A 23,270-nucleotide genomic window follows, 5' to 3' on the forward strand; every position below is an offset into this window, starting at 1 on the left:
ATAAGATTAGACATCATGGATTCTATAAGACTAGCATATGTTAGACTCCTTAGTTTAACCAAGTAGCCAATCATAACTGGCTGAAAACATTAGGATATTGAAAGTTAACGAATAAATGTTAGTTAAGAGTAACTAGTTTATCAGAAGTACCATGCTATGAGACTTCATATGATTCTATACATGTCTATAAAGATTTCAATGCAACTCGAGTGTAAGTTTTTTTCTACTTGAGGTATTCAAGTACTTTTGATCATGGAGACTGATAATTTGACATCTTAAACAAATGTCTCTTCAGAGGTGTGGACAAGGATGATTGGGTATAAGTCAAAGTGTCCGAAGGTGATTGAGTAGCTCATAGAGGATTCACCACTCCTTTTATTAGAAGATGTATACCCTATGACCACTTGTCAGGATTGTTACTCGTAAGTCTTTAGCCAAAGAAGAAACACGTCAAAAGGATGGTTCTCTTGGACAGATGTTTGAGTAATTTGAATTCGCAAGACAAGGAACAATTGATTGGGTTAGGTGTAACGTAGTCAGCCTAATGGGGACTGGCACATATATCATGTTCTGAACTAAGTGAGTATAAGATGAGTGAAAGGAACAGATACACAAACAACTGCAGCTGCTGAAGTGTTTAGAAGTGGTTCTAGAACCAACTATGATTTTTCAATTAATTGAGGGTCATAATGTACTACTAGGTGTCACTCATGATCGATATATAATTAATGGTTAATTATAGACAGTCAATATAAACCATGAACCTATAAGGGCACATGCACTGCAAGATTATTTAAAAGACATAAAATGAGTTTGAGAATTGGATTCTCAAATCGAGAGAGATTGAGTTTGGTTGGACCAAACGAAGGGAAAATATGAAAGATATTTTGTTAGAATGAAAGTGCAGATGGGCCACATCATTTAAAGATAAAGTGGACCCTATTTGATTTAATTATAAATCAAATTGATTTGATTTTAGTTAAAAGGTGGTTTGATTTTGAAGAAAGATGGTTTGGTCTTGAACCAAACTTATGGCTATTGGTTTGGATTTTAGATTAATGGATACAGATTTGAATTCGCAAATCAAACCTAAATGGATCTAGTTAGAAGAGACAAATATAAAAGTGGATTAAAACCTAAGGGTTAGATTTTTTTATCCTTTCCTTCTCTTCTTTCCCCCTTTGCTCATTGCATCGTCGATCACCAAGGTCTTGCCGTCGTTGACCACCAACAGTGGACTTGCTACTGCTGTCCAACAGGTCCAGTACCATTGGTCCTTCATCCTTTGGCCACCCCTTCAACCACCGACCACTTTAGAGCTGAAGTCGCCGGACACAACCGATAGTAAATCGATCAAACAACACCTGTTGTGTAGGATCGTAGATGCGCTAGAGGGGGGTGAATAGTGCTATCTTTTTAGCATTTTCTTGATTTTTCAAACAGGTCGATTATGCTCGTAAATCAAAGTTGTTGCAGTGGAAATAATCAAAGCAATAAAACAACAAGCATAATGGACACACTTTATTTTTACTTTGTTCACAACCACTGACTGCTACTCTAAGATCCATGATCTTTGATCATTTACGTAGGGGCAATCCACTATATAACTCTTTCCTTACGAAAAAGAGTTGTAATGATTTATAAAAAATATTATGATAAAACTTTATCATAGAAATCAAGTACAATAACTAAATCGTTACCAAAACCACCGGAGAACAGGATGAAGATTGCGGTGTGATCTCCGACGTTACGACGGCTGCTAGGGTGTTCCTTCTCGCTTTGAGTACCGTCGGCTTGCTATGGAAAGCTCTCAATTAATGTTGTGAAGACTATGTTCGACATCCTTTTATAAGGCCTTCCAGTAGCTTGGATTCCCCTTCCAGGCGATTCCACTCAGTTCACCGATTCGCCATCTATGCAGCTGACTCGGCGCTTCTAGTCGTCTGGATTCCCCTTCCAGTCGACTTCGTGCTGACGTGGAGGATCTAGATGAACTTTGACTTCCGCTGTGATTATCCAAACCTGAGTTGCCTGGATTCACCTTCCAGGCGCCTAGACCGTCCGATCGACTGGATTCCGAATAGAGTCGCCCGGAGTCAAAATCCTTGTCTCTCCAATCTGTATTACAAGTTAGTCTAAAATCCAAAGTAACAGAATTGGATTAATAGTTTTTCAAACTGTTAATTAGTCTTAACTTTAGGTTTCCAATAAAACCTTGGGTTAGACCGACTCCTACTATTCCACTCCGGGAACGCGTCGTTACCCACTCTACTCGAGAGAATTTACCTAACTTGCCAATAAGTCCTCTAGACTTGTTGAACTTTTTGCTTAGCCATGGTCCTCGGCCCCCAAAATTTGCTGCTAGGCTACCGGTCCTCTTGACCACCTAGACTTCCACTAAGCATCCGATCCTCCTGACCTGCTTAGATTTCTGTCATGCTTTTCAGTCTTCTTGGCCTGCCTGAACTTGCACCTGGTGCACTTGATCTTGCTAAGACTTCTATCTGATCCTCCAAACCAGAACTTGCCTTTGCCTAGCCGCAACTAGGACTTACTTTGCCTAACCTCAACTAGGACTTTCCTGTTCTCCCTACACACTAGGTCAACTTGTCAATTCACAATACACACTTAACTTGAACCTCGTGCTATCATTAAAATCAAGGTTCGATCATTTGGTGCTCCCCCGCACCAACAATCTCCCTCTTTTTGATTATGGCAATCTGAGTTTCAAATTAAGAAAATAACTTAATAGACAAGAATTTTGTTAAGATCAACATTCAATTCATGCAAATAATATTTCATGCAATATGCAAATGAATATGCTATCTCCCCCTACTTTCAGAGCTCCTCCTAAATTCATATTCATTTTAAAACAATCAAAGTTTAAAGAAAAATCTTTCGTTCTTTCCCCTTGAACTTGACATGGTTAATTTTAATCAGATTGATGCAAAATCATTGAAGTCCTTGAAAAATATATAAAATTCTTTTGAGCTTTTTTAAAATATTTGAATTTTAAAATATAAGTTTAAAAAACCATTTTTGAATTTTGAAAAGTAAATTTAAATTTCTAATAAATTTTGAGCTATGAATTTTAAAAAGTAAATTTAAATTTCTAATAAATGTTGAGCTATGAATTTTGAAGAACTTGAAATCTCATATTTCTCTCCCCCTTTGACATAATCAAAATGAAAATGGGTTTGAGTCCAAGCATGTTATTAATAAGTAAAATACTTAGACAAAAAATGTTATGCGAGGGGCAAGTGTCCAACTTAAGTTTTAGTTAACTACTAAGAAGTAGTAGCTTGACCCAGTTAGTCAAGTTTAAGTATATTATTCCATTGAGCTTATGCTTAGGAACACTTAACTTGATTCAATATTTTGTTTAGAGCCCAAGTAAGGTTCGATGCGTTGATATAAGCATCTGATACTCATGCTTAAATCCTATGCATCTCACACCATTCTAAGTTTCACAATCACAATCAAGGTAACTAGTGTGCTTTGTGAAATGCTCCACCTAGATCTATAGGTACATGCTTTCTAGGGGGAAGATTCTAGTCTAAGGCTAAATCATTCCTTGCTTTGCTTTGAAATCAAAATTTTGAAAGTAAGTTTTTCAAAAGAAAAAAATAGCTTTTTAAATATTTTTGAAAAACTATATAATAGTAGATTTAAAAAATATGAGTTTTTGAAAACTTAAATTTTTCCTATTCTGCCAAGCACAGTTAAAATATTCAGGGACTAAAATGCAAATAAGTAAATTCAGATAATAATGCTAAAATGTTCATAATGTATGTAATAGTGTCAACAAGTCTGAACATGTCTCAAAATATGTCTACTGGGTTGTGGAGGTGATGGATGACCCATAGTTCAAGCCCTAAGCATATCCATCATCTGGGTCTAATGTAATGTGAGAGTAGGGATCCCCAAAAGGTACATCCCTGGATGGGTAACATATAAATGGACACTGGATGGGTGAAGTCCTAGAAAACTACTGATGATGGTGGGTGAGATGGTAATGTCCCTCCCCTTAACTCGGGTGGAGTAGGTCAGGTCATCGACCTGAACTAGATTATTGTGCAATTCAACACACAGACTCATGTTAACCGGGGTAGTACAATAAACTAGTTGATGAAGGTCATAATGCTCTATGACCTCCATCAAGGAAATGCATGATCGTGTAAAAAATGTCCTACAGATATATCTAAAATGCAATGGAATGAAAGACAATGAGTTAAACCTAATCCTAAGTTCCTCTATAGGGAACCTGGGGTTAGAACTGGGTGTCCTAGAGGGGCCAGCCTCATGACCTCTTTTCTTAATCCTAAAGCATAAAAAATTACAATTTTAACTTCTAAAAATAAAATTAATTAATTTAAGGGTATTTTTAGAAAATTACCTAGGCATTTTAGCAGTATAATAAAAGACTTGACGACCTAAAGCGTTGTCGGCACTGCAAGACGGGGGAAAATGGGGGTAGAAAGGTGATTTCGTGTGATTTCTGTGTGGGCCAAGTGACTATTTTTATAAACCCATTCCAGGAGTCACCTACAATGAAGCGGTGCGAGGCGACTGGAGTCAGAAAATCGGGTGCGTACGCAAAAATCGTGGTCGATTTCTGGTTTCTCAGTTTGAGGCGACTGGTTGTTAGTTTCCAATCGACTGGATTTGGCTGGGCTAGATTTTTTGGGTCTGTTTTGGGTTAATCGGGTTGGGTTTAATTGATTAAACTTTAACTTAGGTTTTGATTGATGCTTGTTAATGTAAAGTTTAATTTGGTTAATTTAGTTAAGGTAGTTAAGAAAAATTTAGAGGGCGTTTGGTTTCGTCATTTTCCATTTTTATTTTCTTATTTTCTAAAAATTATTATTTATTTTGTGTTTTCCAATCTCATTCTCTGGAAAATGAGAAGTCATTTTCTAAGAAAACAAAAAATGACAAAATGTCATTTTTTGAGGAAATTAAAAACGACAGGAAAATACAAAAATGCGGCTACATTAACTGCGTTTTTCGATTTTCTTCTTCTTCGATACAAAAAAAACTAGGTCCCGCCGAGGGAGAAATCGAGCATGTGCATGCCAGCACAGACGGTAGGCACCACGCGACCTAGAAGCAGAGGAAGGCCGACCGTGGCCGTAGGAGTGAGCGCGATGGCGAGTGGCGGCCAGTCGAAGAAGGAAGGCGGCGCTACGCGAGCGACCTCCGCCGCCTCCTCGAAGCCCTGTGACGCTTGCGACCTCTCCCCCGCTATCCTCCACTGCCGCGCCGATGCTACATTCCTCTGCCGCGCCTACGATGCCACTGTTCACGGCACCAAGGCCTGGCCTCCTGCCAAGCTCGCGCTTGGCTCTGCGAGGTCGCCCCCACCGTTGTGATCTGCAAATCCGACGCTGCCACCCTCTGCGCCACTTGTGATGCAAACGTCCACGCCGCCAACCCCCTCACCCGCCTCCATCAACGCTCTCCCTTCCTCGGAGTTTATTATCGCTTGGAAATTGAAACTCGTCGAATTGGAAATCAAGAGGCATGTAATTAATCACTAGTTGCTTGGGCATTGTAATTTAATGTACTATAACTTTGAGTTTTACTATTGTAGCTCAATGATTAACACTTTGTAAATTATAATAGCACAATGCCCCTCCTTCAATTATGCAAATTTTGTTATATCTATTTTTTTATCCTATTTATTTAACATGTATTTATTTATCAAATGAATGGTTAAAATTAGTGAATTTACAGATCTTGTAATAACCATGCATTTATTTAAATTCTATGTTTCAATTTTACTTAATGAATTTGATACTAATTCCATCTGAAGAAGAGCCTTTTAATGAAGAGGAAACATGTATATTTTTATCTGATGAAGAATAGTCTTTTAGTGACAAGTACATGAGAGGTGCGACTTTGAAATAGAAGATATACAATATGTCATTTTGTGATGTTTGTAAAGGTTGTGTAGATAATTTGTATAGTTGATTTCCTCAGTCATGTAGATATAAAATTTTGATTTTTTAAATTTAAATAAGCCATCAGCCGGTTTTGGGGAAAACCGGCTGATGGACATGGAGATGATCAAAACATAAATTTTTCTCCTTTTGAACTCTATAATGTGTTGGTTACCTCAGAATGCATTACGATACGTCGTGTTGGAAGCAGCGATTTTTTCCGCTCGTGCCGACATGTGAAGTGGGGTGCCAATTTTATTTTCAATTATACATATATTATACTTGGTGTCACATGACACCAATGAGTTCCTTCCACTTCCTCAGTCATGTAGATATAACATTTTGATTTTTTTAAATTTAAATAAGCCATCAGCCGGTTTTGGGGAAAACCGGCTGATGGTCTTATAGACCTCCAATGGAGATGATCAAAACATAAATTTTCCTCCTTTTCAACTCTATAATGTGTTGGTTACCTCAGAATGCATTACGATACGTCGTGTTGGAAGCAGCGATTTTTTCCGCTCGTGCCGACATGTGAAGTGGGGTGCCAATTTTATTTTCAATTATACATATATTATACTTGGTGTCACATGACACCAATGAGTTCCACTTCCTCAGTCATGTAGATATAAATTTTTGATTTTTATAAATTTAAATAAGCCATCAGCCGGTTTTGGGGAAAACCGGCTGATGGTCTTATAGACCTCCAATGGAGATGATCAAAACATAAATTTTTCTCCTTTTCAACTCTATAATGTGTTGGTTACCTCAGAATGCATTACGATACGTCGTGTTGGCAGCAGCGATTTTTTCCGCTCGTGCCGACATGTGAAGTGGGGTGCCAATTTTATTTTCAATTATACATATATTATACTTGGTGTCACATGACACCAATGAGTTCCTTCCACTTCCTCAGTCATGTAGATATAAATTTTTGATTTTTATAAATTTAAATAAGCCATCAGCCGGTTTTGGGGAAAACCGGCTGATGGTCTTATAGACCTCCAATGGAGATGATCAAAACATATTTTTTCCTCCTTTTCAACTCTATAATGTGTTGGTTACCTCAGAATGCATTACGATACGTCGTGTTGGCAGCAGCGATTTTTTTTCCGCTCGTGCCGACATGTGAAGTGGGGTGCCAATTTTATTTTCAATTATACATATATTATACTTGGTGTCACATGACACCAATGAGTTCCTTCCACTTCCTCAGTCATGTAGATATAAATTTTTGATTTTTATAAATTTAAATAAGCCATCAGCCGGTTTTTGGGAAAACCGGCTGATGGTCTTATAGACCTCCAATGGAGATGATCAAAACATAAATTTTTCTCCTTTTCAACTCTATAATGTGTTGGTTACCTCAGAATGCATTACGATACGTCGTGTTGGCAGCAGCGATTTTTTCCGCTCGTGCCGACATGTGAAGTGGGGTGCCAATTTTATTTTCAATTATACATATATTATACTTGGTGTCACATGACACCAATGAGTTCCTTCCACTTCCTCAGTCATGTAGATATAAATTTTGATTTTTATAAATTTAAATAAGCCATCAGCCGGTTTTGGGGAAAACCGGCTGATGGTCTTATAGACCTCCAATGGAGATGATCAAAACATAAATTTTTCTCCTTTTCAACTCTATAATGTGTTGGTTACCTCAGAATGCATTACGATACGTCGTGTTGGCAGCAGCGATTTTTTCCGCTCGTGCCGACATGTGAAGTGGGGTGCCAATTTTATTTTCAATTATACATATATTATACTTGGTGTCACATGACACCAATGAGTTCCTTCCACTTCCTCAGTCATGTAGATATAAATTTTTTATTTTTTAAATTTAAATAAGCCATCAGCCGGTTTTGTGAAAACCGGCTGATGGTCTTATAGACCTCTAATGGAGATGATCAAAACAATTTTCTCCTTTTCAACTCTATAATGTGTTGGTTACCTCAGAATGCATTACGATACGTCGTGTTGGAAGCAGCGATTTTTTCCGCTCGTGCCGACATGTGAAGTGGGGTGCCAATTTTATTTTCAATTATACATATATTATACTTGGTGTCACATGACACCAATGAGTTCCTTCCACTTCCTCAGTCATGTAGATATAAATTTTGATTTTTATAAATTTAAATAAGCCATCAGCCGGTTTTGGGGAAAACCGGCTGATGGTCTTATAGACCTCCAATGGAGATGATCAAAACATATTTTTTTCTCCTTTTCAACTCTATAATGTGTTGGTTACCTCAGAATGCATTACGATACGTCGTGTTGGCAGCAGCGATTTTTTCCGCTCGTGCCGACATGTGAAGTGGGGTGCCAATTTTATTTTCAATTATACATATATTATACTTGGTGTCACATGACACCAATGAGTTCCTTCCACTTCCTCAGTCATGTAGATATAACATTTTGATTTTTTTAAATTTAAATAAGCCATCAGCCGGTTTTGTGAAAACCGGCTGATGGTCTTATAGACCTCTAATGGAGATGATCAAAACATATTTTTTTCTCCTTTTCAACTCTATAATGTGTTGGTTACCTCAGAATGCATTACGATACGTCGTGTTGGCAGCAGCGATTTTTTCCGCTCGTGCCGACATGTGAAGTGGGGTGCCAATTTTATTTTCAATTATACATATATTATACTTGGTGTCACATGACACCAATGAGTTCCTTCCACTTCCTCAGTCATGTAGATATAACATTTTGATTTTTTAAATTTAAATAAGCCATCAGCCGGTTTTGTGAAAACCGGCTGATGGTCTTATAGACCTCTAATGGAGATGATCAAAACATAATTTTTCTCCTTTTCAACTCTATAATGTGTTGGTTACCTCAGAATGCATTACGATACGTCGTGTTGGCAGCAGCGATTTTTTCCGCTCGTGCCGACATGTGAAGTGGGGTGCCAATTTTATTTTCAATTATACATATATTATACTTGGTGTCACATGACACCAATGAGTTCCTTCCACTTCCTCAGTCATGTAGATATAACAATTTTGATTTTTTAAATTTAAATAAGCCATCAGCCGGTTTTGGGAAAACCGGCTGATGGTCTTATAGACCTCTAATGGAGATGATCAAAACATAAAATTTTCTCCTTTTCAACTCTATAATGTGTTGGTTACCTCAGATGCATTACGCATTACGATACGTCGTGTTGGAAGCAGCGATTTTTTCCACTCGTGCCAACATGTGAAATGGCGTGCCAATTTTATTTTCAATTATACATATATTATACTTGGTGTCAGATTACACCAATGAGTTACTTCCACTTCCTCAGTCCTGCGGATATAACATTTTCAAATTTTTAAATTCAAATAAGCCATCAGCCTGTTTTGTTAAAACCGGCTGATGGTCTTATAGACCTCTAATGCAGATTATCAAAACATATTATTTGCTCCTCTTGACCTCTATAATGTCTATGACATGTCACAATGCATTTCAACCAAAGATATTATCCTACAGAAGATCACTTCCATCAACAAATCATCATTAACATTTCTTGAAATGCAATATATTTTTCAGTTCCAACAACAAATCATCAATATCCAAATCCTGAATGCAATACAATTTTCCCGCATCAACACTTATTAAATCCCTCACAGTTCAACAATATTCAGTTACACAATTCAACAGCAGAGAAACATTGCATAATGGATGAACTGATCATCATATACAGAATCTCCACACCACTCCAGATCAATCTGCAAACAGGTTGAGCTGATCATCACGAACCCCAGCCAATTGGATGCAAATCTGAATCCCCAACAACAACAGACAATATCCTACACATGCACTGCAGAAAAAGATAATCTTAGTCACGTATTTTATATAAAAATCTTCATACGATATAAATGTGTGATAAGATTCAAATTTTACCTTACTTTATTTTTGTGTAGACAACCTTGCTCATCAGAGTATCAAGTACTGGATAATTTTCTATATATTAGTGACAAATACATGAGCACCAAGCTACAAGACCTTTATTACATATTCATATAACAACTAAACTGTCGTGTGTAAGATAATTCAGTTAGTCTTACCATAAATTCACATGACAACAATTCCTCCATATGATACACACAATATTTTCTCCTACAAGTTATTAGAACCTGTAACAATCAAAGCATTTATTAACTTTAATTTCACAATTTATCAACAACTATAATTTTCTATAATTAAACGCTGTTAGTACCTGCCACAGATGGTAAATCTTCTTCATATGTGTCCTCATCCGTATTATGATGAATATCTATACTTGATCTGCCAATCAACACATCATCGTTAAATTAACAATTTTTAATTGTCAAATTTTTATATAATTGTATAATTAATCTATACATACCCTTGATTTAAAACTGGGCAGTTTCGCTTGTCATGTGACACACCTCGATGGCCACATCCATGGCATAATCGGGACTTGGGGATTGACTTTTCTTTTGATGATTTCAATCTTTTCCCGCATCCTTTTGTTCTTACTGAAGATGGGTCAATAATATCACGAGTTCCATCTGTAGATGTCTTCCTTTGACTTACATTATTGCATTTTTTACTAATATTCAGATCTTGAATTATGTTGTGTACATATTCCAATTGTTCCCTCAATATATTTGTCCCCTCTTCAGTCAAAGATGCATCATCAATTACTACTGACGCTTTGTAGGACAACTGGGAGTGCCTTGATATCAAATTTCTTTCCGGATCATCACTGATATTTTGCTCTCCCACAGCAAATATTACTCCAACCTTTGCATCTTTTGTCCATCGTTTAAGTATATACTTCTGAGGCAAATGAAACACTTGGTTGATGCGAAAATAAGCTAACATATGCCTGCATGGAATGCCATCAAATTCGAATTTCTTACAACTACAATATATGTAGTCTTCCTGGATGTCATGCGTGAGGAGCCTTGGTTTGGAGGAAGAAGAAGTTTCAAATTTCATCACATTGTAAACTGTCAAACCAACTGCTGTAGATATCGGTTGCACATAATAAGTATGACACTCACTCATTTCACTTTGAAACTCCATCCATTTATTTTTTGTGTACACTCTAGCCATTTGAATTTCCATTGGATAGGGTGTCTTAGTCCTTGGATGCTCATTGATATCAACATGGTCAGCAATTAACTCATTGTGTCTTTGATGTCTTAGGGCTCTATTGAAACGGGTGATAAAATCCATCAATGAGTTCTTATTTGAGATATACGTTTTGAAAAATGAATGTGCGCTTTCAGATCTTTGACTACTTGACATTCCAGCACAAAATACATGTTTGAAATATGCAGGCACCCACTTGTGTCGCAATTCGTACATCAAAGACAACCACTCATTTTTCTCCAGGTGAGGAACCTTGAGAACTTCTTTCCATGAATTCTCAAATTCATCAGGTGTTGTGGAATTGTTTATTGCATTCTTTATGCTCTGGTAGTTGTCACGGCAATTCAAAGCGCCTAATTTCTCTGGGAATTTATTCAGTATGTGCCACAAACAATATCGATGGATTGTCTGAGGAAAAACTTGTGCAATGGCCTTTGTCATAGCAGGATCTTGATCTGTGATGATAACTTTAGGTGCACCATTAGGCATGGCTTCAATGAAGGTTTTAAGTAGCCAAACAAAAGAATCAGCTCTCTCATCGCTTAAAAACCCGCAACCAAATATAATTGTTTGATGATGATGATTAACTCCTACAAATGGTGCAAATATCAAACCATATTTATTTGTGTTATATGTTGTATCAAATACAACTACATCACCAAATACACTATATGCCCTTCTTGAGACATGGTCTGCCCAAAAACATCTATTAAATCTTTTATCTGAATCAGTCTCATATTCATAGAAAAACCCAGGATTCTTCTCTTTTTCACTTGCAAATAGCTCAATTAGTGTTTCGGCATCAATACCTTTTTCTGCTTCTCTTAGCTCCTGCTCATAGTTTCTAATATCTCTTTCTGTGCAACCAACTAACTCAGGCCCTCCATACTCTATCTCCAATATTCGCATTTGTTGACAAGTTGGCACATTGGCCTCTGAAAACTGTTGTGTCAATTTCTTTTTTGCTGCTGAAACACTACGATGTGAGCGTAATAAATGGACCTTTGAGGGAGTTGAGAGTGGATGATTATGACTTTCCACAAACTTAGCGACCCTCCAATTACATCCAGTTTGGTTCTTTACAATTGAAATCATTGACTTACATCCAGTTCTAACTTCGCCACGTTGTCTTTCCTTTCTTTGTTGATCACCTTCACCTTTTGTCTGTTTATTCCGTTGATCATCAGTATGTCCTTGTTTATAGCATACAAATGCTTTCCAAACTACTTCATTAGTCACCTTATCTTTCTTGCTATTATTCATCCTTGCACTAAATCCGGCTTCTCTTGCATATTGGTTGTAAAAAGCAAATGCCTCCTCTATTGATGTGAATTCCATCCCAAATTTTGGCTTTCGATCATCTGCTACTTCAGGAGTATATAGATCATCATTACCCTGATTTCCTTCCATTGTTGGGAAATGTCAGATTCAGATTAACTGACCCTCTGCATATTACCATATAGTAATAATAATATTTTAAGTCAAATATACATAAACAAGATAAGATGACAAAACATTTAAATTATTTTCACTCTATTTTCTATAGAAACAGAACATACTAATTTTATTATGCATTTCAAATTCTCTAAATCTTGCTGTTTTATGCATTTTATTAATCTTATCTGCTAATTTAAGGTAATAATTAAGCCATAAAAGTGCACCATGCCTACATCAACCATAGCAAAAAATTATAAAGAATGATAAGATAATATAGAGAATCAAGAAAGCATACAGCGTAGTGTGGATAATGTTGAGCTTCTCCTGTATGACCAATGGAATGCCGAACTCAGATGAGGGCTTCCACCATTTGAATAAGGGAGGGCGAGTGGAGGTTGATAGTCTGCTTTTGAGTACCGTTTCCCAGCCAGCCGGTTTACCTTTTAAAGAAAAATTGACAATTGACATTATTTACCAGAAATTGAAAGAAATCGAAGAAGGAAGACATGGAACATAAGATTGGAACAGAAGTATTTCTGTCCAAACATAAATAGAACAAGAGAATGGAACTACGAAGAAGAGTCGGCCGACGAAGGCACGGGGGGCGCCTTTTTCTCGCGGGGAATGGACGCCGACGGCTCCCAGAGATTGTGTGGCGGCGGCGCAGCGTCTAGTACGGGCTAGGGAAGGTAGGGACCTTCGAAGATGAGTCTGTTGACGAATCCAGGGGGGCGGCGCCTTCTCGCCCCAAATGGACGCCGACGGCTCGCCGAGATTGTGTGGCGGCGGCGTCTTCTCGTGGCGTCTGGTACCGGCTAGGGAAGCTAGGGATCCAATAGCGATTTTCGCCCGACGCCGTGGAGCAAATGAAGATTCAGCCGCGCGATTTTGGATTTTGGGATTTTGGAAAACGCGGGATGAAAGTTTGTTTATTGCTAGCGCCACGCTGTCGACGGAGATGCACAGTGAAACTTCTCGCCACGTCAGATGTCGCGGACGGCTCGCGCAAATGAGTTGCGCAGTATATCATATCTGTATATATATATATATATATATATGACAGGAAAGTGTCCAAACAGATCAAGCTAGTTAAACAGTCAAATCTACTAAAACAATTGTAAGCAACCAAATAGAAACGATGGCTGGATTTATTTACATGGAATGAGCAAGTTACTAAACCTGAGCAACTCGAACAATCAGAACCAAACAAGTAGAGCCAAACCAAGCCAAGCCAATTGAGCAACCATGTTAGGAAGGCTAGGCAACTTAGGTCTAGCTAGTTGACAGAAAATCTCAAAAAAGAATGGATCATTCAACTTTTCTTCACCGATGCAATTAAAATTGCATAAAGTTCAAAAATAACATTCTGTGCGATTCTATTATGTTTTATTCTCATCTTGATTCCATTGTTGAGCAGCACAAAGACACCTAACATTTTCTGCTACAGCAATTTCTTAGAAGACGGCATCAATCTCTTTACAAGGTCTGCAACGAGTTGAGGGAATATCATTTCATGGTAAATTACAAAGATCATAGTCTATTCAAAATTTTGCAACACTGATGCTACAGCCGTAGTATGGCAAGAGACCATGTCGACTGCTCTTTGTAAAAAGGTAAGCAAGATCCATGGCGAAAAGCCGGCCGCCATCCACTTCATGGTGGGAAAACACAGCTGATTTGCAAATGACTGCGGTGCTTCCTGAATTTATGGGAAAACACATTGTTTGGGTCTTCCAACTCTCACTTATACGCATATTGGATGTCAACATTTTCTCTCAGCCATTCAAGCACCTTAGCCCCCTCCAGGACTTCCTCAACCTACATTTTCAAATAAGAAAAAAAAAAGCATCAATGACCACTATGTATGCATAGGTATGAAAGCTCGAGAGACAGACTACAACATGATATATGTCTAAGCACACTATAAAATTGAGACTTTTTCGGACATTTGATTCCAGTTTCAAATTCCATATTCCAAGTTTAAAATTTCAAACTGTCACAAATACAGGTAATGGAGCAAACACCCAACCAAATAGAACCCTGAAATTAGGAAATGCCCAAATTGTCTATGTTCCTAAAAATTCAAACCAAACCCTTGTTTTTCATTATCAGAATGCCCTTCACTAGGAAAACAGTTTGATTATTTTAAATCAAAGTGTCTGGCGATACAGTTTCAGTCATTAAAAAATTCAAAAAATAAAAACAAAGGATGAAAATATCCATTTATTTTTATAAATAAATATCTTTTATATTTAAGAAATACATTAATTATTTTCAATTAGTCAAGTTATTTGGTGAAACAACTTCACTAACTGAAAATTTGTAAATTTTAAAAAATAATACCTAGTTTAATTGATAGATATGTTACTCCTTTCAAAAAAAAAAGGGAAAATATTTTTTGATTTTTATAATTTTAACCGACCAAGCAATTTTTTGAAACATCTTAATAGAATAAAATTGATTATTTTTTATTTTTTAAAATAAACAATATTTACCTACAAAAATAAATGAAAATATCCTTTTTAATACATTTTTTAATTGTTTCAATCCATCATTTTTTGAAAAATGAAAACCACTGAAAAGACAAATTTGCCCATTTCGAAATGTGGAGTCCAACATCATAGATGCTATTTGGGCAATTGCTAAATGACATAACCCCACATCTAGAAAAATGTCAATTAGAAGCAGAAGCCCTACCCATATGGATAACTATGTCATCATGTTTCTATCATCATCTAAAAGATTGCAATGAAACCAAGGGAAGTACAATAACCTGCTCTCGCACACGCTCTTCTTCATATTCTTGATTATTGCGTTTGAACTCAGCGATGGAGTTCTCAACCTCTTTTACAAGTTCATCAGTTGAATACTGCAGAATGCCAACTTACTGTCAGGTTTATGGGTTGAAATTTTTTTTTCTTGATACTTAAGTAAAGCTAGAAAAGATTCTAGACACATGTTAATATACTGATATAATTACTTAGTAAGCAACTACAAGCTACATGGTCAAGCATCCATCAGCATCATTAGTACGCATATAAGCAAGAGAAGGATAGCAAGAAAGGATCTGGGTGAATGATCTGTTTATTATCTAATACGAGATTAAGTGAGCAAAGGAAACAATTAGTTGTTATACAAATTATAATCTTCAAAAATATATATATATATCCTGCCTAGGATCATAATAAGGTGCTCAATAAAAAAACATCTAAAAGCTTAAACCAAACCCTCTGGTGGATGGAGAAGGTAGCCACAAGAACAACGTATTTCACATGTAATGGCAGGTCTTTCATTCTCTATTTAGTATCATCTAACAAGAGCCCTGGGTTGGAAACAAACCCACGATTAAACTGAATTATCAAATAAAATTTTCAGCAGCTATAGTACATTATTAGCAAGCTAACTAATTTGCTGGAGAATCAGCTAAATCCTCAAAGCAAACTAACTATTAATTCTCGAATAGTAGCAAGTTTGAATAATGCTTTTCTCCAAAACTTTAGACAAAACAGGTTTCAATATATTTAGAAACTATCCTATCAAGGACAAGATGCTAACCATTAGCAAAAATTCTTTTGTTGAACAAAAGAAAATAATTACCCAGTCTGAAGTTCTCCAAGTCCAATGAGATTTTCGAAAACAATACTTATTACCAGTGCAAAATGCTAATATTTAGCTAAGTATCATTTTAGTCAAAAGAACTGTATAGACAGTAATCTGGGAATTAACACCTGAGTTCAACATCCAAAATGGTTTAAAACTAAAAAGGAAAGTAGATAACAAACCTGCAAATTTTCACACTTGAATATCTCACTAACAGCTAACATTTGTTTTATTATCTGGGAGATATTCTCCTCCTCCTTTTTGATAAAATGATTTACTGCCCTTTCACTTGTAAGAGATGCTAGTTGACTTTCATTTATTTTATTGTCCACCTGTCCAATTTAGCTTGTGAGAATCAAGTGAAAGATGGGCAAGAAGATATTTTATTTCATTTTTCACCTGTAGCTGCAATAGTTTGGCTCCATATAGATGTCTTCCTTGTTCCTCCAACAAGGTCCTAGGAATATCAACCTCAATAATCTGAAGACATTGGGATAATAAAAAATTGTCAAGCCAAAAAGACATGAAATACAAATGAGAAGAATGCTATAAATAGATGAAGCACTAATGCCTTCACAGTTTTTGAATCAATAATATGCAGTATTTCCACTTTCCAACATAAATTGCATATATTAAGGAATACACAAAGGTATCTCAAACAGATGACCTTGCTTAGTTGATCCAGAATTGCATTATCTGTTGCTTGTTCTATTGCAGTTTGCTCCACTTGTTTGCATCTCTGCAATATTGCTTCCCGAACCTATGAGACAAATAAACAATGTTAAAGTTGCATCATATACAAAGAGATACCCACAAGAAGTTCTGCAACCAATAAATTCATATGAACAAAACAACCCATATTATCCTTTAGATAGAAGTAGAGTAAATAGAGGAACCTGGTTCAGAGAACTACATCCAGGAAGAAGCTTTTCAGCAAGAGAGTCATCAAGTTCTGGCAAAACTCTATAGAAGAGCTCTTTGCATTCAACCTAAAAATTAAATAGTTATAAATATAATTATTGCAGTTGATGAAGCAGAATTTTAAACACAATTGCAATAAGGTAATCTTTAAAAAAGTGAAACCTTCTACAAGATACAGCAGAATATCAGTAGTATAAACAAAAGTTTGAAGAGTGAACAGCTAATTACACAATATTTTTCATTTGTATCCCTTGATTTGTTTTTTGAATTGCATGCACTGACATCATGAATAATATATACAAGATTCTTAGTAAAAAGGAAGCAGCAACCCCTTTAGAACAAACAGTAAGTTACTTAGTTTTGGGCCCTCTAAATAGAAGCATAACTGGACAACTTAAATCTAACTAAATGATTTTTTTTTAAGAAAACCAAGGTATAAAAAGTTGGTTAGGGAACTTTCATTTGAAATGGGGCTTCCTGAAATTGGTAAAACATTGACTAAATTAGGAAAGAGAGGAGACATAGTAACAGAACAGAGCATTTATTTCATTTGTTTACATGCCTCAAAATTTCTTTATGGACTGAGGCCAATTAGAAAACAGATAAATTATGAAACTATGTTACTTTCTATGCTTTAATATCATGAACTCACAGTAAATTGAGCATGGACACCTCTAAGATTGTCCTGATCCGTCTACATGCCTCAAAATTTCTTTATGGACTGAGGCCAATTAGAAAACAGATAGACTGATGTTTGAATTATGACACTATGTTACTTTCTGTGCTTTAATATCATGAACTCACAGTAAATTGAGCATGGACACCTCTAAGATTATCCTGATCCCATGTTTCTGGAAACTGAAGTGGAAATGTCCAAGTCTGGCCTTGTTGGATCCCTATTATTGAATCAAGAAACCCAGGAAGGAGATTATGGCTTTCTTCTGTGTCCAAATAGAATCCTAGAAAATAAATGATAAGCTTTGTTAGACAACAAAATAAAAAAACTTAATTAAGCATAAGATGAGTATAATAACAAGTTGAAAATGTTAATAGCACATAACAGACCTTTTCTCTCAGCAGATGGGATTTTTTCACCTTCAGACTCATTTTGTCCAACTGTTTTTGCAAATATATCAAGGACTACAAGGTCACCAATCTAATAAGTTCCATAATGTCAGTAGTAATTTCAACTTCATAACCAGCCAATCTTTGAAGAATGAAAATTTTAAAAACTCTTGCATTCCTAGGAACCTTAGGGCAACTAGGCAGATTTGCTTAACTGAGGTATTGACACTAAAAATGTAACTAGTTTCTAATATAAAAAATATACAATCAAGATGGAGGAGTAAACTAAAATAGTTTGATAAAATAATATTCGATAACAAAGAAAAAGAGCAAGTCTGGTAATTTAATCAAAAAGTTAATATTTAGAGAACACAGCTTAAACCCCAACAGGGAAAAACAACACTGCAAGAAGGAGATCTGATATATGTGAGAAAGGAAAGTGCAAGACTTGAAGGCCGCGATGTTCCAGGATGCCGCATGGCTGGGGACTACAGTTCTGTGATTGTGCCCATTGAATAGAAAAAAATATGTCCAAATTGTAGTAGTTTAAATTCCAAGATATCACAGAGGCATGATAAGTCTAAAATTACTTGGTCAACGATGATATATAACTGTTGTATGATCCAAATTTCTACAAAAAGATAGGGCTAAGTTTAAATTTCAAGATATCATGCATGATAAATCTCAAACTATTTGGTGAAAAATGATATATGACTGTTGTATATTGAAATTTCTACAAAAATATTAGGTCAGTTTAGCCCTTTTTTAAATTCTAAGATATCATAGAAGCATGATAAGTCTAGAAAGAATGATATATAACTGTTATATAATCCAATGCTGTACAAAAGGTTATGTCTGTTTAATCCTTCAATATGAGATAATCTTGAGGTTATGGATAATCCTTCATTATAATCCAATGTTGTACAAAAGGTTATGTACTATATAGCCAAATTTGACTTAGAAAGTCAAAAAGTTATGGATAAACTTCTATCAACCAGATAAATACATTCATTGAGAAAAAGGATTTTATTGGTTTAATAAATAAAAGATATAAAAGCAAAGAAAATATCATTAAAATATATCTAATTTAATTGGTACCTGCAAGCCCCTATCAGTAATAACCCTAAGTGAACCTAGAGCCTTATAGCGGCGATTTAGCTCTCTTTCTGAAGCACTTTCAGCTTTAACAACATTGTCTATTTCAACAACAATCTTCAAATTTTTGTATTTATCCAACCATTTGATCTCAGGCGACACATCAGCAACAACATCATACCTGGATGATTGAACTTCAATTTCTTGTTTTACAGAGAAAATGGTATGAAGTTAACCAGACAGTTAATATGCAAGATAAAAGACACAATTAGCTGTAGCACATCAATCGGTTAAGTATTTTATTATCAATGAAGAATGTGATTGTGTGCATTTATTAACCAAACTAAGTAAAAACGCACGTGTATTGACTATGTATCAATTCAAGCTAAATTCGTTTCCTTCCCAAGTTGCAAATGAAATTTTCCCCTCATCTAAGAATGTTAAATGTACTCTCTCTCTCACACACACATTGTATAGATATGGTTAATGTGAACCAGATTGATGTGTTATGAAGTGTGATAAACTGACACATATGACATAAGGATTAAGCTACCTGGTGAGCTCACCTAAAATTACACTTGGAAGGAACAATTCACCCTTGTCTGAATATGAGAATGGAATATGCCTCTGATCGAGCATGCTGAGAATTTGAGGCAAAACCCAGAACCCAAGACAATTCAACGTGCGCCACCTGAAAGGTTTCTGAATGTCACTGATCCAGTCTCACTTAGAGTCCAGACTTGATCTCACTTAGGTAGGTGACCCAACATTACTTGATCTTCATATATGTCCCAAACTTCGTGCAGGGAGGGCATACTATCTCATATAAATTGTGATGTGGTCGGCAACCTGAAAGCAATCTAATATTACTATGTAAAAAAATATCTCCCTGTTGTCTGAACTTATATTCATCTATCTTTTATGCTTTGGTTTTCTTGTCCATTGTGTTGCTATACATGTATGAGGGTATCTGACTCCTAATAACCCGTAGCAAACTAATTTTGATCCTCATCCAAACCTACAAATACACTTACAAGTGCATTCACAGTTATCAAGTAAACATTTTCTTGAAGATAAGTTGTTTAACAGCCTAAAGGTTTATCAATTATATATGTACATATTCTTCTAATAAGTGTTACAATCTGAGGTGTCTGCATAGCTTGTCGTTCCACCCCATCACCCCACCTTTCTTTGTCCTCTTTTGGTCATTTCCTAGCACATCTACATCAATATGGCACCAACACCACCAAAAGGGAGATTATAACACCACCAGCTTTTAATTGGCATGTATCATCATCACCAATTGGAAGATTACACCACCATCAGCTTTTAATTGGCATGAAAAGAGTTAGCCTTGGCAGTCACAATAGGAAGTTCACTTTATAATGCTAGAATCCTAGACCTACTTTATTATTAAATTGCTTGAACTATTCATTTAATTTATGAAATCAACTTGTTCAAATTTCAAAATCTACCTCATTCAATTCAGCAGAGGAAATTTAATAAAAACTCACAAGAGGCATACACACAACATTCAGTGTTTTTTTCATTTACTTCATTTGATCGCATGCAAGTCTCAAGAATCATCTGTATGATGTAAATTTTAGCCAAAATATTTTCTTGCTTCAACAGATTCATCATCAATAAAGATAGCATGATTCAGTTATCTCTTCTTATTGTGCAAATAGGTTTTATTATCAGTGCCTAAAGGTACATAGGAAACTTTTGTTAGCTTTACAGTAGGCACTACTGTACAAGACAAAGACACTGATATATAATTTCCCAACTAAATGGGAACGGCTACATGGCTAATTGCAAACTGTGTGCACCTCTCCTCTTAGTAATACTTGCGACAAATATGACTTTTCCATTATGTTATATTTTCATGGATGTGGAACAAGGTATATTCAAGTTACATCCTATAAGTTAATATGACATAACTACAAGACTAGATAGGTGAGTTAGTAATTTGTATATCTTATTGATAATATGAAGGGGAGCCTTGGCGCAACGGTAAAGTTATCGTCATGTGACCTAGAAGTCCTGAGTTCGAGTCTCGAAAACAATCTCTTATAAAGTACGGTAAGGCTGTGTATAATAGTCCCTTCCCCAGGACCCTGCATTGGCAGGAGCTTTATGCCCCAGGCTGTTCTTTATTGATAATATGTTAACACAAACCAAGTCAATTTGGGGGAAAAAAATCAAGGAAAAAATAACATATAGTTGAGCACGTAGCTTTAACAATCAATATTAATATCACATGAAATCCTCAATTGTGCAATAGAGGTCCCTTTTGCTTGCTAGCAAATTTTCCTACACTACCTGTGCAAGTGAAGCCCGGTTTATCTATCTAGGTTGGGGATTTGTAATAAATACAAACTATGATATAGATCTTCAAACCAAGGTTCAAAATCTCAAACCATACCAAAGTTTCGGTATTTAACTAGATGTTATCGTGTTGACATTCTGATACATGGTTCCAGTGACATATTAGAGGTAGAAGGAGGAAGAAAATGAAGAAGACAACTATATATTCTAACTTTGTTTTTCATCTGTAACGGTGTGATTTTGATAAGGGGTGTGAAATGTTGATATATTATAATTGACACAACGACATAGGAGGTATTGTTGTGCCATGTAGTATTGAGTTTCGATAATTTAATGGAGTACTACGTTACAATTGTTTCACCTAACACAATATGAGATTTTAAATCATAGTTCAAACCTTAAGAGATAGGGTAACCCAATGCTGAGTAAACCAGCTGATTGATATTATCATTATCAGCAAAAAAAAGACCAACTGTTTTATGCAATTTTAGAAATAAATCCTTTGTAGTACAAGTCCTTGAAGTTAAAGCCCTCAATATATGTGCAGTGAAAGACTAATATAGAATCTATATAACAGGTATGGAGAAAAAAATATGGCCTTAAGATTTATGCAGATCAAGGCTCAAGCAGATTATAAAGAAGATAAAACAGGATCCAAAAACGTGGAGTGATTGACTTGAAAATTTGGAAAACTAGGACACCAAACCTGAAATGATCTTGGAGTGAAAACGCATCGAACATATCAGAGAACTTGGTTACAATACGAACAGAGTCCTTCAAGGCCCTTCCCTCCACCTAATTAGAATGAATAAGATTGATTCCATAAATATGATGGCGGAATATACTTGTTCCAGAATTTTCTTAAGTAGCTAGAATTTAACTATTTAATCATGTGTGATAGCTTATGCAACATGAATTAACAATAAAAAGTATGGGCAAATGAAATATATAAATTCCACAGGTAATCCTCAAAGTGATATGAAAAATCCAAGACCTAGTTTTCTATGAGGAAAGAAATGGTCAGGGAAAGAAAGAGAGCATTAGAAAAATAATTCATAAGCAAAAGATAGGATCCTATTTTCCTAGATTTGATTTCCTTGGATGGAAAGAAAGTAGAGTTTCTGTTCTAAATTCTTTCCTTGGTGAAAATTAAAGAGGGACAAAACATAAATTTTAAAATTTATTTGTTCAAAACTGTTAAAATATTTAGGGATAAATATTCTTTTAATTCGTCTTTTCTTTATAGAATAATTTTTCCTAGAATAGGTCCCTATATTCATATATAAATAGGGACTTATGTCTTGTAATATCCTAAGATATTCCATAATATTTTACATGGTATCAGAGCGAGATTAGGGTTAGGTATATCCGCCAAACCCTAGCCGCCGCTGTCCTTTCTTTCTCTCTTTCTCGAATCGCGCTGAGTCACGACATCTCTTCACGCGACGCGCTCCTCGTCGCGCCTCGTCTCGTCGCGACCGTGAGCCCAAACGCGCGCGGCGGCCACCTCTGGCGATCTTTCCGCCATCCTTCGCGGGACCTTCTGAACTTTCTCTCGGCGCTTGCGTCGCCTTCGGTTAACACGGCGCTTCCGCCGCCCGAACGCGATCGTCTCAGTCGCGTCCAACGCTCTCCACTCAATCCGGTGGGCAGCAGCAGCGCAGCCTTTCGGCCGCTCCTCTTCAGGTCCGATCACAAGAAGACACAGATTCTTCGATTGAAGCAACTCGCGCAAGAAAGGAAGGAGATTGTTGGCGTTTTTTGTGG

The 23,270-nt window shown here is 36.2% G+C and overlaps 2 protein-coding genes across 8 annotated transcripts; both read right to left on the bottom strand.

Moving 5' to 3' along the window:
• Nucleotides 1–9,215: 9,215 nt before the first annotated feature.
• On the bottom strand, nucleotides 9,216–13,107 carry LOC141830870 (protein FAR1-RELATED SEQUENCE 5-like). Of its 7 annotated transcripts, none has more exons than XR_012601999.1 (5): nucleotides 12,790–13,107; nucleotides 10,303–12,502; nucleotides 10,153–10,220; nucleotides 10,001–10,069; nucleotides 9,216–9,896 (listed from the first exon to the last, which is right to left on the bottom strand). XR_012601999.1 is itself a non-coding variant. In XM_074718314.1 (3 exons), the coding sequence occupies exons 1-3, from the start codon at nucleotides 12,465–12,467 to the stop codon at nucleotides 10,053–10,055; spliced, it is 2,250 nt and encodes a 749-aa protein (XP_074574415.1). In that variant the 5' UTR covers nucleotides 12,468–12,527; the 3' UTR covers nucleotides 9,966–10,052. The 7 variants fall into 7 exon arrangements, 1 of the variants encoding a protein (XP_074574415.1); XR_012601997.1 differs by lacking the exon at nucleotides 12,790–13,107 and having other exon boundaries at nucleotides 9,216–9,661; nucleotides 9,842–9,884; nucleotides 10,303–12,527; XR_012601996.1 differs by lacking the exon at nucleotides 12,790–13,107 and having other exon boundaries at nucleotides 9,216–9,661; nucleotides 9,842–9,896; nucleotides 10,303–12,527.
• Nucleotides 13,108–13,824: 717 nt separating this feature from the next.
• LOC141830957 (trigger factor-like protein TIG, Chloroplastic) lies at nucleotides 13,825–22,298 on the bottom strand (the record flags this gene model as incomplete). Its single annotated transcript, XM_074718407.1, is given in 10 exon segments — nucleotides 13,825–14,312; nucleotides 15,268–15,363; nucleotides 16,277–16,426; nucleotides 16,494–16,574; nucleotides 16,762–16,854; nucleotides 16,991–17,083; nucleotides 17,820–17,974; nucleotides 18,081–18,171; nucleotides 19,179–19,356; nucleotides 22,210–22,298. Coding segments are annotated over 10 exon segments (1,104 nt in total), but the record flags the coding sequence as incomplete, so codon positions are not given.
• Nucleotides 22,299–23,270: the final 972 nt, after the last annotated feature.

Source organism: Curcuma longa, chromosome 6 (genome assembly GCF_044706935.1).
Source record: "Curcuma longa cultivar G26 ecotype Majalengka, Jawa Barat chromosome 6, ITB_CL_G26_1.1, whole genome shotgun sequence".
Taxonomy (NCBI): domain Eukaryota; kingdom Viridiplantae; phylum Streptophyta; class Magnoliopsida; order Zingiberales; family Zingiberaceae; genus Curcuma; species Curcuma longa.

Excerpts from the sequence above, each read along its gene's own strand:
- LOC141830870 (XM_074718314.1), bottom strand. The coding sequence starts at position 12,467 with ATGGAAGGAAATCAGGGTAATGATGATCTATATACTCCTGAAGTAGCA. Across the intron at positions 10,221-10,302 it reads TGCCCAGTTTTAAATCAAGG|ATCAAGTATAGATATTCATC; the intron begins GTATGTATAGAT and ends GTTGATTGGCAG.